This window comes from Martes martes, assembly GCF_963455335.1.
Source record: "Martes martes genome assembly, chromosome: 16".
NCBI classification, from domain to species: domain Eukaryota; kingdom Metazoa; phylum Chordata; class Mammalia; order Carnivora; family Mustelidae; genus Martes; species Martes martes.
Genome location: NC_137904.1, coordinates 27,854,213 through 27,873,326, shown reverse-complemented (window position 1 = coordinate 27,873,326; position 19,114 = coordinate 27,854,213). Strand labels below are relative to the sequence as shown.

The 19,114-nt window shown below is 39.2% G+C and overlaps 1 protein-coding gene across 2 annotated transcripts in view; it reads right to left on the bottom strand.

Moving 5' to 3' along the window:
• The window catches only part of AP2B1 (adaptor related protein complex 2 subunit beta 1), a 130,878-nt gene that overhangs the window by 89,800 nt on the left and 21,964 nt on the right, over window positions 1-19,114 (bottom strand). For both annotated transcript variants that reach the window (XM_080825917.1, XM_080825918.1), the window contains exons 5-6: window positions 17,456-17,701; window positions 465-655 (exon numbers count right to left, since the gene is read on the bottom strand). In XM_080825917.1, coding sequence (XP_080682043.1) covers window positions 465-655; window positions 17,456-17,701 — 437 coding nt within the window. The remainder of the gene's footprint in view (window positions 1-464; window positions 656-17,455; window positions 17,702-19,114) is intronic.

Here is a 19,114-nt window from a genome sequence, read left to right as displayed (position 1 = left end):
ACACTTTAGCAGAAGGTAACTGCAGTATTCAAACAAGAAATGAAAAATATACATCTTTTAGGAAGAGGTATTTTTTTTTAAAGATTTTATTTATTTATTTGACAGACAGAGATCATAAGTAGGCAGAGAGGCAGGCATAGAGAGAGGAGGAAGCAGGCTCCCTGCGGAGCAGAGAGCCTGATGTGGGGCTCGATCCCAGGACTCTGAGATCATGACCTGAGCTGAAGGCAGAGGCTTTAACCCACTGAGCCACCCAGGCGCCCCAGGAAGAGGTATTTTTGCATGGTTCACTCCACCACCTAAAATGTTCCTAAATCCAGTGAGAAAATACCACAGGGATAGCAATATCTACCCCATAAGCCACTGATCTTTGCCAACATAAGACACCCTTATTCTAATACAGACAGTAGAACTTACTCAAACGGGCAAGTATCCCAGATACTCTCTAGGAAAACAGAACTGACCTCTGAGCCTCCCGGTCATCTTTAGGGTTGTAATTAGATAGGCAGTCCAAGATGAAAATCTGGCCCCATTCAGTGCACTCATTCAGGGCTGTCAGCAGCTTGTTAATGTTCTGTGGGTTCAGATCGAGTAGGTTGCTGTTTGGATGAGATTCACTGATTTCAGATAATGCTGCTACAGCATTAGCCACCACCTGGGAAAGAAAGAGACAGGACCTTGATTTACCAAGAGCAGTACAAATATAAACAAATACTTAATCTTCTCTGGATCACTTCATTGATCTCAACTCATAACTATTCCTGAACATTTCACCTAGTCAGCTAGAAACATAAACTGCTTTCAAAACATGTATTAAACCACCAATGATGGCATATATAGCTTCCTGGTGGTCAGGAGCCCAGAATTAAAACAATTCATTTATTTGCAGATAGTCACACATAATTTGCTATTAAGACATTAATATTTTAATAAATCAATCATTTTAATCAATAATTTTAATATTTTAAATAATTAAATAATTATTTCAAAGCAAAACAAATTTATTCCTATGTATTTTTCTTTTTTTATTTTATTTTTAAAAAGATTTTATTTATTAATTTGACAGAGATCACAAGTAGGTAGAGCAGCAGGCAGAGAGAGAGAGGGGGAAGCAGGTTCCCCACTGAGCAGAGAGCCCGATGCGGGGCTCGATCCCAGGACCCTCAGACCATGACCTGAGCTGAAGGCAGGCTTTAACCCACTGAGCCACCCAAACGCCCCTATTCCTATGTACTTTTAAATACCCAAACAATAATATCTACTTCATTCACATATACATGCATTTGTAAACAGTAGAAAATATGCATGGGGATGATATACATCAACTTCACAAATGTCGTGACCCCTACAGAAAAAGGAAGGAGCAAGAGAGCATGTATGAAGCTTTAGCTATGGTTGTAGTGTTTTGTTTTGTTTTTTTCTCCTAAGAGGAAAAAATTTATTTTGGAGATATATACACTTCTATATGGTTCCATAAAGTCAGCCCACAAACTGGCTAATCCCTGTCCAGATTAGATTAGGGATTTTTAATTTATTTATTTATATTTTTTAAATTTTTATTTTTTCAGTGTTCCAAGATTCATTTTTTATGCACCACACCCAGTACTCCATGCAATACGTGCCCTCCATAATACCCACCACTTGGCCTTCCCAACCCCCCCACACCCCTCCTCTCCAAAACCCTCAGTTCATTTCTCAGGGTCCACAGTTTCTCATGGTTCGTCTCCCCCTCCAATTTCGCCCAACTCCTTTCTCCACTCCTTCACCCAATGTCTTCCAAAATTATTAAAATTTAATCATTTTAAATTAATAAATAATTTTATAATTTTTATCTTTAGAATCAAGACATATGAACAGTTTTAAGATAAATGAAGTTTAAACATGTACATCAGGCAGGCAAAGGACTGCAAATTTTAGAGCTATTTGGGTATGCTTCTTTTCGGGGGTGGGGGTGATACCATCAATCATGTCATGAGTCTCACAGTAAGAAAATGTGAGCTTGAAATCTTGACATCCTGGGAGATGTTCCTCATCTGAAACCTGGAGATAACTTAATCCACCTCACAGATTAGTTGTAGTTTAAGGATCAAATCAGATGACACATGTGTAAGTGCTTTCTATAAAGCCTTAGGCAAATTTTAGGTGGCACTATTACATAACTCATCAAGACTAAGTTGCACAGTTTTTCACATTAACATCTCTGAAACTGAGATGCATTTTATAATCAAAGGCATTGTCAGTTGGGGGTGCCTGGATGGCTCAGCCAGTTAAGCATCCGACTCTTGGTTTTTGTCTCAGGTGGTGATCTCAGGGTCATGAGATTGAGTCCATGTGGGGCTCCACACTTAGAGCAGAGTCTGCTTAAGACTCTCTTTCCCAATCCCTCCGCCCCTCCCCCACCTCATGTTCGTATGTGCATTCTCTCAAATAAATAAATCTTTAAAAAAAAAAAAAGGTATGTCAGTTTAATAAGAAGCACGTTTCTTTCCAAGTAATACAGAAAATAATAAGGCATCTTATAATCAATGCCATCTCAGAATCAATGAAATACCGCAAATATAACCTTTCAGGTAGTATAATATATAATATATGAAAAACTGCTACCAACTATAAGAAAGTAAACTTGTGGGGCGCCTGGGTGGCTCAGTCAGTTAAGCAACTGATTCTTGATTTCAGCTCAGGGCATGATCTTAGGGTTGTGAGATCCAGCTTTGTGTAGCATGCCACACGGAGCATGGAGCTTGCTTAAGATTCTCTTTCCCTTCTCTCCCATCCTTAACCCTGCTCACATGTGTCAGCACTCACTCAAAAAAAAAGTAGTACGACTGCATCCTAACTTACAGATCTGGCAATCCACATTAGTTACAAAAAAAAAAATGAACACTTTATGAAAATTATAGAGCATTTCTGATATAACTAATACATTTACAGTCAATGATGCTTAATTTAAAAATTGCAAGAACACCCAAAACACACACACACACACACACACACACACACACACCCCCAAAACTACACTATGGTCTATACAATTGAATTTAAAGCCGTATTTTTTAAAAGTACTCTCTATGCCCAATGTGGGGCTCGAACTCAACCCCAAGAACAAGAATCACATGCTCTACGGACTGAGCCAGTCAGGCTCACTGAAAACCATATTTTGCAGTGAAGCTCCCAGATGTTACTAAAGACTAGCAAGGTAATGTTGACTATCAATGAGATGTGATAAGAGATAGCAGCTTAAGTAATTACACACATTAAAATGTTCTCAAAAACATCAACTCATTCTTGGTTTTTACTAAAGTGCCTTCCTAAAAGCTTGAGAAACTAAGAGTTGTGTAATTATCCTTTTGCCAACAAGAGAAAAAACTTAACAGCCACAATTCAACTACTGATTTCAGTAGTCAGCTTATCTGAGTAGTCTGCAGATTATCCCAAAAGACAAATGTCTAGAGAATATGATTTTTTAATCATATAATGCACTTATGGCATAAAAGGTATATGACACTGAGTGCCTGGGTAGCTCAGTCAGTTAAGCAACCAACTCGTGGTTTCAGCTCAGGTCATGATCTCAGGGTCATGATCTCTGCTCAAGTGGGATCAAGCCCTGAGTTAGGCTCCTCCCTCCACGCAGAGTCTGCTTGGGATTCTCTCTCTCCCTCTTCCTCTGCCCCTCTCCCTGCTCACATGCACAAGCTCTCTCTCTCTCTAATCAAATAATAAATCTTAAAAAAAAAGTACGATGGTACAAATTGAATCATCTTCAGCTACAACTTAGTGACCATAAAATTCCAAGATGAAAAATCAAGGGCTCCCTTTAAGTATGATTATACTATGATATGATTTTACTGTTATTAAGAAAAATCAGGAAGAGCAGTGCCTGGGTGGCTCAGTGCGTTAAGCCTCTGCCTTCTGCTCAGGTCATGGTCTCAGCGTCCTGGGATCAAGCTCCACATTGGGCTCTCTGCTCAGTGGGGAGCCTGCTTCCCCCCTCTCTCTGCCTACTTGTGATCTCTCTCTGTCAAATAAATAAATAAATAAATAAAATCTTTAAAAAAAAAAAAAGAAAGAAAAATGAGGAAGAATTATCTAGTCCACCTACCACATGGCAGCACGTATAAAGCTCTTTTCTGACTTCATTTTTGTTTGCTATCATCAAGCATGGGATTCAGTGACAAACAAAAGGCATAAAGAGTGAAATACTAATCCCCTCCATCGTCTCAGGTGCTTTATTTTACATGCAGGGAAAAGACATTTCCCATGTACTATACACTTGATAGACCTGATTATGGATAAAGGATCAAAATGTCATATCAGAAGACCAAATGCCTGTTTTCAACTATTACTGCCAACATATGCCCAATCTTAGTTACTGGCTGTCCAAGAATAGTGTCCTACCACAATTTACCATTTCTGCCAGTTAAATCATTTTGATGTTAAAAAAGATTACATGTTAAATATAAAGTCTGTTAATAGGAAATGTAGAAAAAGAAAAGGTCAGAACTGAGGGAATTTAAAAAAGCAATGTGGAAGAAAGAGAACAGAAGGACGCTGAACAGAATGAACAATTAGAATTCCTCTGTCATTATCATAGGCAATTAGAAATTAAACCAAGTGTATAATGTGGCTAATGAAGTATATGTTCTGGTGGCAAAATAGGCAATTTCCACTCATTATCACATTAAAACAAAAAAGGAAATAGAGAAAAGTAAATCTAATTAAAAGATCCAGAGAGACCAGATTATAGGATTATGTTTAGAAAAGCCGGCACTGAGAAGAGAGATTACTGCCAAACAGTTCCTGAGCCAATGGCCAACCAGAGAAAAATGCATCCCCAATAACAAAATTCTGTTCCTCTAAAACTTCAAGTTCCTTTTGTTCTACCTTTCCACTTTCATCTCCTAATCCTCACCAGCTGTTATGATTTCAGAAACATATGAAGGTGAGCCCGTAGGGATTGCTTAGTGTTCTCCTGGTCTCACCCTAATGGAAACTTACAAAAAGCTAGTCACACCGAATGTAAAAGTAGACAGAAAAAAAAGACACTTCAAGACAGCAACTGGGTGGTTAGATATATAGGACAGCTCACCTGTCAACGTTTATGCTCTGTTTCTTTGGAAACATACATTGTCTATTTCTATGTAGAAATGTATGGAAATGTATGGAAACATACATTGTCTATTTCTAAAAATAAACTTTAAAAATAATAGATTGAAACTTAAAATTTACTTCTTTCCAGAAAGATTACTCCAGACAGTAATTCAACATCACAAAGGACAAATCTAACCCCTGCAGTAACTGCCTTGATATACCTGTGTACTAAAAAGGTTATGTTTCTTTCACTTGAACCATCACTCTGAATTTGAACTAAGACTCACATGCATAACATTTCTCCCCTAGAAAACTGGCATCTCTCTTAGGATAAAACACTGCCAGAAAGAGAACAAGAGCCTTTTAACTATAATCTCAAAAAAACCCTACAGTTCTCAATAGAGTCTTTTTTTCTTTACATTTTATTTTTGAGTAATCTCTACAGCCTACATGGGGCTCGAACTCACAACCCTAAGATTCAGTGTAGCATGTTCCACCAACTAAGCCAGTCAGGAACCCCAGAAAGGAGTTTCTAAAGAAGTTTTGCTTAAAAATGGATGAATAGGGTTTCTAAAATTAGTTTTCTCAACTAATAAATTAGTTGATGTATAAAAAGTTGGCATCTAGGTTACAAAGGAAAACATACACACCGTAAAAAAATTTTTTTAAAATTCATCTTGTCTCCCAATTATGGTGTCTCTTAGGGAGACTGCAACTAAACATTCCTCCTCCATACCCCACCACTGTAGACCTAATCTGTATACTTTAAACAGATATTAGACACAAACATCTATGCATATACTTAGGTACAAAAGCATACATATATAGATGCATATAAAATCACATTCCCTACTAGACAAATCTTTCTCTGCTTTAAACTACAGACTTCTCAATGTGATCGTTCCTCATGGACCCTTGGAGTCTGCTTAGTTTTTTTTTTAAAACATAAGCAATTTGTGGTTTACTTTCTTCTATACCTAACAGAGAAGGCTGTACAAAGAGATAAAAGGCAGTAACTGCTTAAACATATTGAACACTTACTATGCACCATTAACCCCAACAGCAACTGAGGTAGTTGCTATCAAAATCCACCTATTACAGATAAGGAAACAGGTTTCTTTCCTTTTTTTTTTTTTTTTTAAAGGTTTATTTATTTATTTAATTGAGAGAGGCATGCTCACACAAGCAGAGGGAGGAGAGGATCTCAAGAAGACTCCCTGCTGAGTGCAGAGCCCAATGTAGGACTTAATCCCAGGATCCCGAGATCAGGACCTGGTCCAAAATCAAGAGTTAGATGCTTAACCTACTGAGCCACCCAGTCACCCCAAGAAAACAGGCTTTAAAAATGAATTCATAAACAGCTAGAAAGGGATAGTGCTTGAATATGAACTCCAGGTTTGAGTCTGATTCCAGTTTCTGAGTACTAATCATTCTGCCTCTAGCATAAATGCCAAGAGCCAAGTGGCAGGAGCTGTGAACTTCAGCTGGGGAAAAAGGGAAAGAAAAATCAAGAGACGGGGGAGGATAATATAATCAAAACATTATTTCCAAGCAAAGGTGACATGCAGATTTATACAAGGAGAAAAATGTAATCTTCTACTTTATATATATTTCAGAGATAATTACCTCCCGACCGCACTTAAAGAGGCAAAATTTACTATCCAGCTATAAAATCTGATTTATAAGCTAACCCTATCTGATATGTACCAACTGAGAGGACATAAATTTCACCTCACTTTTTAAAAAAAGGAGCAAGCTAGAGTTGTGGATATGGTTAAAAATGATCCTGTAAAAAAGAACTCTAGAAGGGAAATGTAGGTCTACAGAAGGACTGGAGTGTCACAGACAGAAGTTCCTTTATGAGAAATCTCCCACCCATGCCCCAGTCCCTTTGAATGACTTTCATTCTGCACCTTCATTTCCATACCCTCAGAATCCAAGACAGAGATCACTTTCCAGTATAGTGACTTACCCCCATTAACAAATTACTACTTAAAGAACGTTCATTTCCAGCAATGACCTTCAAGGTTACATACTCTGAACAGATTTCTACTTCAGTTTTCCTGTTCCATTTACAATCCTTTGGGCTGATACCCTAAAGACTTAATTAAATCAAGTGAAAGCAGAATAAATGACCAAAACTATTATGCCAAAATATACAGGTGGTATATATTTTTATCTTCTTAAAAATCAGCAACCTAGGACTCTCGCTTTCTATTTCACAGAGCTGCCCCAAATGAGGTGTTAAAGCACAGGGCAATGTTTATTTGTTCTAAGCATGTTCCTGTCATTATCGGCTCTTTAAGGACACAATGACTATGTGGTACCAGTTAATTTTCTTCCCCGCAAATAAGTAAAACAGAGCTCCTACTTCAATCTAGCACACATTCAGAATGCCAGCAGATAATATGCCAACTACATTACCTTCTATAATGTGCCATCATTTGCCCTCACCTTCCTAGGAATAAGGAAGTTGAGTCAACACAGCTCATTATGACAAGAAGGTCTGCATACATGGTAACAAGATTTACAAATAAGACTCAGTAAAATTCGTAAAAGCCACTTAAGGTGGCTTAAGATACGGTCTGATAAAATGCAAATATTCTCAAAACCAAAATGCTACAAGTAGGTATCTACAAGTACACAAAAGGCACTCCTAACAACCAGAGTTACTTCGCCCACAAACCCTAAAATTACACCAGCGCAAGGTGCAACAGGAACAAAACAAAAAATTTATTATCACACCACTATTATCTTCCTTTTAAGAGCAAAGTAATCCCTGCCACATTAAGAGTCTTGAGATCATCTCAAAGAGTACACTAAGAAAGGAATGAGCTGTGATCTTTTGGGGTACTATGTACAACAGATTCAGTTTTCCAGAAGCTGCTGATGAAAACTGCTTTAAAGTTTTATCCTTGAGGGGCACCTAGGTGGCTCTGTTGGCTAACTGTCCACCTTCGGCTCAGGTCATGATCCCAAGGTCCTGGGATTGAGCCATGCATCAGACTCCCTGCTCACCGGGCAGCCTGCTTCTCCTTCTCCCTCTGCCATTCCCCCTGCTGTGCTGTCAAATAAATGAATTAAATCTTTAAAAAAAAAAAAAAAAAAGAAGCAGCAGCATATTCTTGAATCATTACCTTTTAAAAGTAACTGTAATGATGTAGTCAGTAACATTATAAATACACCTAGGTTCATTTGTGGGTAAGCTTCCCTAGGAATTACCCTAAAAGACAATGTCTGGCTTTAAATAACACATACAAGAAAATTAAATCTTTTTTTTTTTTAAGATTTTATTTACAGGGCGCCTGGGTGGCTCAGTGGGTTAAAGCCTCTGCCTTCGGCTCAGAACATGATCCCAGGGTCCTGGGATCGAGCCCTGCATTGGGCTCTCTGTTCAGCAAAGAGCCTGCTTTCCTTCCTCTCTCTCTGCCTGTCTCTCTGCCTAGTTGTGATCTCTGTCTGTCAAATAAATAAATAAAATCTTAAAAAAAAAAAAAGATTTTATTCACTCATTTGACAGACAGAGATCACAAGTAGACAAGAGAAGCAGGCAGGGAGAGAGGAGGAAGCAGGCTCCCCGCTGAGCAGAGAGCCCGATGCGGGGCTCAATCCCAGGACCCTTGGGATCAAGACCTGAGCTGAAGGCAGAGGCTTTAACACACTGAGCCACCCAGGTGCCCCGAAAATTACATCTTTTAAAAATAAATTTGCGGGGCATCTGGGTGGCTCAGTGGGTTAAAGCCTCTGCCTTCGGCTCGGGTCATGATCCCAGGATGCTGGGATCGAGCCCCGCATCGGGCTCTCTGCTCAGCGGGGAGCCTGCTTCCTCCTCTCTCTGCCTGCCTCTCTGCCTACTTGTGATCTCTGTCTGTCAAATAAATAAATAAAATCTTTAAAAAAATAAATAAATAAATTTGCAATTGAAAGATTAACCCTTCTAAAATTATTAATATCCAACTCCACAATGGGTATACAATATAGACCATAAATGGTAGTTAACTTATGTAGGGCTTCCTCTATACCAGGTTTAAGATTAAGTGCTTTGCAAGCCCTCTATCCTTCAATGTTCACAACGATCCTATGATAGAAGTATTATTTATTTAAAAAAAAAAGTATTATTTATTACCTCCACTTGGTATATGAAGATAAGAAGTTTAGGGAGCTAAGAAATGACAGAACCAGGACACAAACCCAAGTGTTTTGGCTCCAGAGCTTGAGTTTTTTTTTGTTTTTTTTTTTAAAGCTTTTTTTTTTTTTTTAAGATTTTATTCATTTATTTGACAGACCGAGAACACAAGTAGGCAGAGAGGCAGGCAGAGAGAGGAGGAAGCAGGCTCCCCGCTGAGCAGAGAGCCCGATGCGGGGCTCGATCCCAGGACCCTGGGATCATGACCTGAGCCGAAGGCAGAGGCTTTAACCCACTGAGCCACCCAGGCACCCCCAGAGCTTGAGTTTTAACCACTATGCTATATAGTACTGGGCAGGCGGGAGTAACATTTTATAATTACAAAGCACTTTTTTGTTTTTGAGATACTTTTCATACAGTGTGAGCCAACTCTTTATAAAAAGAAGTAATTAAATGCAATTTGGTATTTTGGACTGAATCCTAGAATAGCAAAAGGACATTTGTGTTGAAACAGGTGAAATTCAAACAAAATCTGTACTTTAGTTAATAATAATGTACCAATGCTAATTTCTTAGTTTTTGACAAATGTGCCATGGTTATATAAGATGCTAACATTAAGTGACATTGAGTGAAGAATATATGAGAACTTTCTGTGCTATCTTTGCAACTTTTCTGTAAATCTAGAAATATTCCTCCAAAATGAGATTTAAAAAAAAAAAAACCTGTAAGTTGGTAATAATTGGTAAAATAAAAACTGATAGTGAATTTTTTTTTAAAAAGATTTTATTTGTTTATTTGACAGACAGAGATCACAAGGAGGCAGAGGCAGGCAGAGAGAGAAGGGGAAGCAGGCTCCCTGCCGAGCAGAGAGCCTGATGTGGGGCTTGATCCCAGGACTCTGGGATCATGACCTGAGCCGAAGGCAGAGGCTTTAACCCACTGAGCCACCCAGGCGCCCCCTGATAGTGAATTTTTTAAAAGAAGTGAAAATCGGGGCGCCTGGGTGGCTCAGTGGATTGGGCCGCTGCCTTCGGCTCAGGTCATGATCTCAGGGTCCTGGGATCGAACCCCACATCGGGCTCTCTGCTTGGCAGGGAGCCTGCCTTCCCCCTCTCTCTCTGCCTGCCTCTCTGCCTACTTGTGATCTCTGTCTGTCAAACAGATGAATAAAATCTTTAAAAAAAAATTAAAAAAAATAAAAGAAGTGAAAATCACAGAAAGATTTCCAGAGTTTATTATAAAGGAAAACAAAAACATCTGCTTCTCCAGTAAGCAGAGACAGAAAAGAATTCAGATCAACCAGTGGGAAATTCAAGAGCTAGGCAGTCAGCTTTCTATCAAAGCAGCCCTCAAGGATTCTACTTACTCCAACCCTGCAGAAACTAATGGTGGATCCTCTTTTAGTACCAAATATAACATTACTCACTTGGGAGAACCCAGACAGACTGAATATATTACCTCCCACATTACTGTTATTAAGTGCCTACCACAAACTGACACCCTCACACATGCCTAAAATTCTACCAGCTCTAGAACTCCTTTATGGACTTCTGGCATGAAGGGCATTATCCATTTCTAATTTCACTTATGTATGAAATTCTACTTTAAAACTCTCTTACTTGTTAATATACATTTAGGGATAAGAGAAATACAAAGTACTAAATTAAATGAAGTCGTTATGTTTTCCTATGTGTTCTAGAAAATTTAACATAGCCCACAATGACATCATTTATACTGATAAAAATCCTTGCATTCCAGGGGCACCTGGGAGGCTCAGTGGGTTAAAGCCTCTGCCTTCGGCCCAGGTCGTGATCCCAGGGTCCTGGGATCGAGCCCCATAAGCCCCATATCGGGCTCTCTGCTCAGCAGGGAGCCTGCTTCCCGCTCCCCCCCCCACCCCCACCCCGCCCCACCCATCTCTGCCCGCCTTTCTGCCTACTTGTGATCTCTGTCTGTCAAATAAATAAAATAAAATCTTTTTAAAAAAAATCCTTGCATTCACAAAATGACCTAGAAACTTAAGTTTTTCAATATGTATCATCTTAGACTGACAACAAACCACAACACAACTTTCTAAGGCCTAAATAAAAACTATAATGATCAGAAAGTACGCAATGTTAGCTCTGTTCCTCAGTAGCAACAGTTTATTAAGGACTTACCAAATATCAGGCATTAAATTTTTAAATTACTCTTCTTATTCAAAATCATCGAGTAAAATAGGCATTATCACACTCATTTTACAGATGAGGAAACTGAAACTCATTTTAAACAACTTGCTCAAGACAATGTTTTTAGTGAGCAGCCACTCTGGCCCTGAAGGTCATATACTATCTCCATAAACCAAATTTTTGCAATTTAGCACTACTGGATATGGGGATGGATAACTGTTTGCTGTAAGGCGCTGTCCTATACCTTATAGGATGTTTAAAGTATCTCTGGACTCTACCTACTAGATGCCAGTAGCACCTCTCCCATTAGTTTAACAACCAAAAGTTCCCACATATTGTCGAACGTCTCCTGGGGAGCAAAACCGCTCCCTGTTGAGAACCGCTGTCATGATACCCTGCTGCTTCTACATGCTGGTGTTGGGGATGGTTACCAAAAAGATGTGCCTGGCAACTGAGCTGTGAGCTGGAACCCAGCCCCTACCTTGGAGGCTTCTCATCCTACACCTGTCCTTGGAATGGGGGTTCCACTTGTCTTTCACCTGCATGGTATACGTGACTGAACCCAGTTAAGGCCTCTTTATAAACTTTTAAGATTTGGCAGGCAGGTGTGAGGATCCATGCTGTCTTGCTGCTGCCCAAAGGCAAACCTTGTGTGTCAGCTCTCTTTGCTTATTAGAACTGCCACCTACCAACCTGGAGTAGCCTGCCTCTTTCTTTGGTCTCTCTCTGCCCTCCACTTAAAGGGGGCTGGTTTGAGATTACACCACAGAAGCTTCCAAAAAAATGTGTAAGCCTGATGATTCACAGACCTGTACCCCTGGGACAAATAATACATTGTATGGTAATAAAAATAATTTTAAAAAAATAAAGGGGAGGAAACTGAAAGAAAAAAAAAAAGAAGAAGCTGCTTCCATAAGGTTTATAAACCAACAGCTGGCTAGCACACAGTTAAAGTATATAGTTTTTCTGAGAAGAGGTTATTTTTCATAAAACAGCTTTCTAGAGTAAGTTCTAATCAAAAGAAGCTGGTGGTTTTAGCTAGAACCTTTGCTAAAGGCCATTGCAGGTCAAGCTGAGGCAATTCTGAGAATATACTACTTTGCAGAACACTCAGCAAACAGAAACAGGTTTTTTACTTATTTAGTATTTTGAGCTTGGCAAACAGATGCAGTGCAAGAGGGCTTCCTGGAGGATGCTCTCAGAGTGATGGAAGCAGAACTGAGAAGGCTTGGAAGACAGAGATCAAAGGTGCAAGTCCCTAAGCCAAAGGGAAGGACTCAGGAGAACAGAGTTCACAAACAAAAGCAAATACTGCTCAGTGGGGGGCTGCTGAGAGAGTCTCTGGAGTGGCTGACTCTGGCATGCACGTGTTAATAGAAATCAGAATACCTAAAAGCCTCAGAGGGGAGGAAAAAACATAGTAAGGAGGGTAAATCCTAATATATGGGCAAAAAGCTACAGAAGAATTACTATCACTCAAAAGCACTTTTTTTCTTTTAAGTATACACTTAGTGGAAATTTTAAAAATTCTGACAACTGTGAAGAAATCATGGGAGCTATTTTCCTGTAGCTCCAAAGTGGTCCCTCATTCTGGATACAGGTTTACTTTCAAAATAAAGAATAGTAACACCCGCATCTGAAAATAAGTTTGGCTCTAATCTCTCAGAAAAGATTGTACTATATGAGTTTGCACAGCTATCAAAGTAATCAGGACATTTTAATTTAATATTGTAGCAATAATGTTAACCTTTGCCTGACGTCTACAGGAGCAGCACCAATCACTCTCATGAGCTCCCATAAGCCAAGTACTTAAATATGTGCTTTTTTACGCAAGAGCTCAAGAAATACTCCTGACACCTGTATACGATGGTTCCACTCATTCAACAGAAGAGGAAACAACTCAGGGAAGTTGAGCTAGAATTTAACAAAGAATTTTTTTTACTTTCAAGTCTATCTTTTCTCTTTCAAATAGTATTGCTATGAAAGATTGCTCTAACTGGTATAAACGGCTTAACTGCAGAAAAATGAGGCATGATCCACCCTCCTCTACCCCCCAGAAAGAGAATGAAAACATATTAAAGCTCTACTTGCTGCAAGGTACACTACACCCAGGAATCAGCCTGGAGATCCACAAAAGCCCCAAAGTATTCAGATCTTGATCAATATTTTCCTCTCAGATTTCAAAGTCACTTCTGCAAGTGTTCAGGTGCTCTCACATCTAGGATGCCCTTCTGAAGTGAGCTCTAAGAAAATTACTAAGGCAGAACCCCCTGGAAACGTTCGTTTTGCAAGAGATTCTAATATTTGCTGTTGCAGTGCTGCCACCATGTGGAACAACTTCTGAAAAAGTGGAACAAAATTACTCCTCAGGAGCAGTAAGAGGACTCCTACCCATCATCAGAGTAAGAGCACTGAGAGGATTCCCACAGTAAAACAGATCATTAAAGGCCTTCATTTGTTCAAAATTTTCACCACTTTGAGAAAATAAAACAGTTCTAAATGTGTATGTGTGAATATACACACTTAAATTCTATCATTCTATCATATGCATACATCCATGAAGGCAGTGACCAATAATGGGTACTGGGACTCAGAACTAGGTTAGAATCCTGCCTATGTTACCACTAGCTGTCAGACTTTAGGAAAACCTTGATCTCTAATATGGAATAACCTCTACGTCACTAAGAGGGTATGAGAACTAAGTAATATAACTGAAAGCATTTAACTGGCACAGAATGCAATCAAATTTAAATACCCTTTTTCCTAATGACATATAGTCGTCATAAGCCTTAGGAACTTCTCAGGTGTTTGAGCTACTACACTTTACATTCATGCACTCCTCTGTTCCCTATCAATAGTATTTGACCCAGCTGACAAAAAAGTAAAAAAAAAAAAAAAAAAAAAAAAAAGTAAAATCAGTGGCCTAAATGTTACTTCTAACACTTTTAGGTAAAAAGCAGGACATCCAGTTTGAGACGAAAAGTATGGGTTCAAGATTAAAAACAGGCCTGTAAGTCTGTTGACTATCTTAATCCAAGCTTTTCAGTTCTTCATTAAAACAAGCATGAAGAGTTCAAAAAATGATCTGAATGTAGGCCAGGATAGGAGTAGGGCAAGCATGGCACACCCCACTTTCAGGTTTGTGCGGGTACTGACTGACACCTGAATGTGAGTACCACCTTAAATTTTGTGCCCTGTATGCCTTGCTAGCACTCAATTGAACAGTATCAGGGAAAAGTTCTGCTACTGAGAAATCTGACAAGAATCACAAAGATTTTCTATTTAGAGGGCAACAGGTCCAACGATAATTAATGCTGATACCTGCTCTAAGAAAATTGGCAATAAAGACGGCAAAACAAAAGTCATTCCTTGGGACGCCTGGGTGGCTCAGCTGGTTGAGCATCAGCCTTCAGCTCAGGTCGTGATCCCAGAGTCCTAGGATGGAGTCCCACATTGGGCTCCCTGCTCAGTGGAAAGTCTGCTTCTCCCTCTCCCTCTGCCTGCTGCTCCCCCTGCTTGTGCTCACTCTCTCTGTGTCTGTGACAAATAAATAAATAAAATAAAATAAAAAAAAAAGAAAAAAAAAGTCAATCCTGAAACAGTTTCTCAAAATCTACCAAGGAACCTTAAAGTTTCTCTAAAAGTTTTCTCAAAGATAACTGAGTATAATATAACATTATAGTAAATTATAATGCTCTTAAAATTTCTTAACCTGTTTTTACTACAACAAATCAGGAGGTGATTTGGAGGGATTTTCAAAGAGACCCACTGATGTGTTGCCTGTTTAAATTCTGTACACATAGGTATGGTGTGGGAGAAAACAGCTAAAAATAAGACTGGCACGTGTTGATAATGATTGAATCTGGTGATGGTAAATGGGTTCATTTTATTTATCTACTGTTTTCATTTAGTCACTCTAACTTTGAATATATTTGAAAATTCCCATAATAAGAAGTATAAATAAATAAATACATGTATACGTACATGTATTACTTGAGAGTATAGTGGGCTGGACAAAAACCAGTTCCTCCTCCAAAATGAAAACTTAAAATAAGTCAAATTAGGCTTGTTTCAGATCATTCCATCCTCTCAACTAATCTGGATAAAGATCCAAGTGCTTGGGTACAACAAATGAACAACAAAACAAAAAAACTCTTTACTAATGGGGTGTCTGGGTGGCTCAGTGGGTTAAAGCCTCTGCCTTTGGCTCAGGTCATGATCCCAGAGTCCTGGGATCCAGCCTGCATCGGGCTCTCTGCTCAGTGGGGAGCCTGCTTCCTCCTCTCTCTCTGCCTGCCTCTCTGCCTATTTGTGATATCTGTCTGTCAAATAAATAAATAAAATCTTTAAAAAAAAAAAAAAATATATATATATATATATATAAACTTCTTTACTAAACCATCAGTTAGCCCCTATCCCTCATCATCTAATTTTATAGGTTCTATTTTGAAGAATTTACATTGGTATAAAAATGCCTTTTTTCTCCCCAAACTGGAATTACCTATGAGTTAGAACTCATTTTCATCACACTCCACTCCACACTCTAAGCCCCACTGAATATGAGTGCACGATATCCTGCACATCTGGAACCCTGAAACCTGGAAGCATGGAGCCCAAACTCTTATCTTCTCATTTGTCCTCAAGTAGAAAATTTCAAAGACAGCTGCTCAGGGTAACAGTGACTCAAAAGCAACACCAAAACACAACTTGGGACCAGCTAAACATTCTATAAATAGACACTAATGCCTTATAAATTTCTTTCTTTACAGAATTTTTTTAAAAAGGTGCCACATGGTCCTACTTGAGGGAAAAAAGGAGAGGATGAATCTTCTAATACTGTTGGTGATACCTTTCAGAAGTCATGGTTTAAGCACATACACACCCACACCAACTTCTGTGCCTAGAAGGTAGCTAGAAGATTCCCGAGGTAGTTAGTACCATAATACCTTAAAAAAAAAAATGTGGCTTTCTTCATCCTTTGACTTTGACACTAAACTTAAAGGCTCATAAAGAGAACCCAAGGCTACTCAAAGAATAAAATGACCCAAATGAAATACCAAAACAGAGATCTGAGCACATGATTCACAAGTGAGAGACAATGTCTACTTCAAGGGCAAATTCCAACTCTATTTCAAAAAGTTCAACAAAGAAAGTATTCAGAGGTGATCTACTGATTAACTCAAAGTTATTCACCTCCAAGTAAATACTGCATTGGGCAAAAAGGGGAAAAAATGGCCATATTCCTCTGTCTTCTCAATAATGGTACCTAGTGATCAATCATTCTATTCGAATGAGCTCCAGTTACTAGCAGAGTCAACATACAACTTGGGACTTTCTCCCTTTCATTATAAGGACAAAGTTAAAAATATTAATAAGAGAAATAAAAGGTCCCCAAATGTTAAAGTATTATGTTCTAGCTGCCAAACATTTAGAACATAAGCTGGCAGAAAGAATTTTGTCCTAGAATTTCCCTGTAGAAGATTGCATTACAATGATCAGGCAATAAATATAACTTTGTTTCTATTTCTACACTACCAGAGAAGACCAAAAACATCAGAAGAAATAATCCTTTAAAAACTGACATAAATTTAAGGTAAAACCCTCTTAAAAAATTATGAAAGAACCAGTTTTTGAGGAAATACAGGGGTAGATATGATACAAAGATTTGCTTTAAGACCCTTGTATTTGGGGCGCCTGGGTGGCTCAGTGGGTTAAAGCCTCTGCCTTCGGCTCAGGTGGTGATCTCAGGGTCCTGGGATCAAGCCCCGCATCGGGCTCTCTGTTCAGCAGGGAGCCTGCTTCCCCCTCTCGCTCTGCCTGCCTCTCTGCCTATTTGTGATCTGTCAAATAAATAAATAAAATCTTTAATAAAAAAAAAAAAGACCCTTGTATTTTAGTACTTGGTTTTCATTTCAGAAAACACCTACTGTGTGAGACATAATCTGAGGGACACAGAGAATTCATGTTTCTCATAGCTAACCTTTTTTAATGCCCCAAAGATTTGTTTTAAATAGGCTTTTTAAAGGAACCTATTCTAAGTACTGCCCTCTTTATAAAAGCAGAAGCTTATTACCATTGGATTTGAATCTGCTATGAGATCCCGCAGAGAATCCAGAAATCCCTGATCTTCCACCATTTGGGCATTGATATCATGGAGTTTTGCCACACAGACCGCTGCTGTTTTCCGAACATAGGGATCTTCATCCTTCAAGCACTTGCGGAGAGGCTCACAGAGATATTCTGTAATCTTGTCCACCCGGATGCACCCCATGGTCCTGACTGCTAAGGCCCGAATTAGAGGATTGGGATCTTCACAGTCCTTTAAAAAAGAAAAAAAGAAAGAAAGAAAAACAATCATTGACAACTACAGGTGTACACCATGACTAAAGGTAAACAGTCTTGTTTTCTATAAGCCACAAAAGAACACTTCCTTAATGTAAGCTTCCAGTTATATTCTGTATCATAACACTGATCTCCTATGCTTTTGTTTCCTAAGTACAAATCTTAGTTGCCTATTTAAGAGCTTAGGTTAGGGTGCCTGGGTGGCTCAGTTGGTTAAGCAACTGCCTTCAACTCAGGTCATGATCCTGGAGCCCCAGGATCAAGTCCCGCATAGGGCTCCCTGCTCAGCAAGGAGTCTGTTTGTCCCTCTGATCTCTCTCCTCTCATGCTCTCTCTTTCTCATCCTCTCTCTCAAATAAATAAATAAAATCTTAAAAAAAAAAAAGAGAGAGAGAGAGAGCTTAGGTTAGGAATTCATTTAACTGTTTTACAAACACAAGAAGAAATGCCCAGTAGGATTCAATCGAGGAGTAAGCGGAAGCTTAGTGAGCTGGTATTATCATTCCCGTGGCCATTAGTGGATGTGCCTTAACAACAGAAAAAAGAAATGAGGAAATGGAAAGATGTGTCCCACCCCAGAGTCAGCCTGTAAATTCAAGCAGAGAGAAAAGAGGGCTGAACTTTGTGGGGCCTACAGCCAAGAAAGCAAAGGAAAACACAAACTGGTTTGGGGCTGACCTAAGTGTCTGGAGTTAAGTAGCAGAAGGGGCCCTCTGAAATACCTTCTCCTTTTTTTTTAAATGAGGGGTTTATTTATTTTAGAGATTTTATTTATTTATTTGATAGACAGCGATTACAAGGAGACAGAGAGACAGACAGAGAGAAAGGAGGAAGCAGGTTCCCCGCTGAGCAGAGAGCCCGATGCATGGCTCGATCCCAGCACCCTGGGATCATGACCTGAGCCAAAGGCAGAGGCTTCAATCCACTGAGCCACCGAGGTGCCCCTATTTATTTATTTTAAAATAATCTCCACACCCAACATGGGATTAGAACTCATGACCCCAAAATCAAGAGTCACATGCTCTACCAACTAAGCCAGCCATGTCCCTGAACATTCTCCTTTATTAGCAAATGCTTCCAAATACAGTACAAAGAGAATGCTCCTTAAATTGCCTTACATTAAAAAATTTCTTTAAACATTATAAACCTATGTACATGCTAACTTCCACAAAATGTAAACTAAATTATCTTTCCAATGATGTAGTTCATCTCTGAACCACCAGACAGAAAGAATGAAAATGTTGTGTTCTTTGATTCTGTACTACATAGCTAAACACAGGAAAAGAGGGGCACCTGGGTGGCGCAGTGGGTTAAAGCCTCTGCCTTCGGCTCAGGTCATAATCTCAGGGTCCTGGGATCGAGCCCCACATCAGGCTCTCTGCTCCGCGGG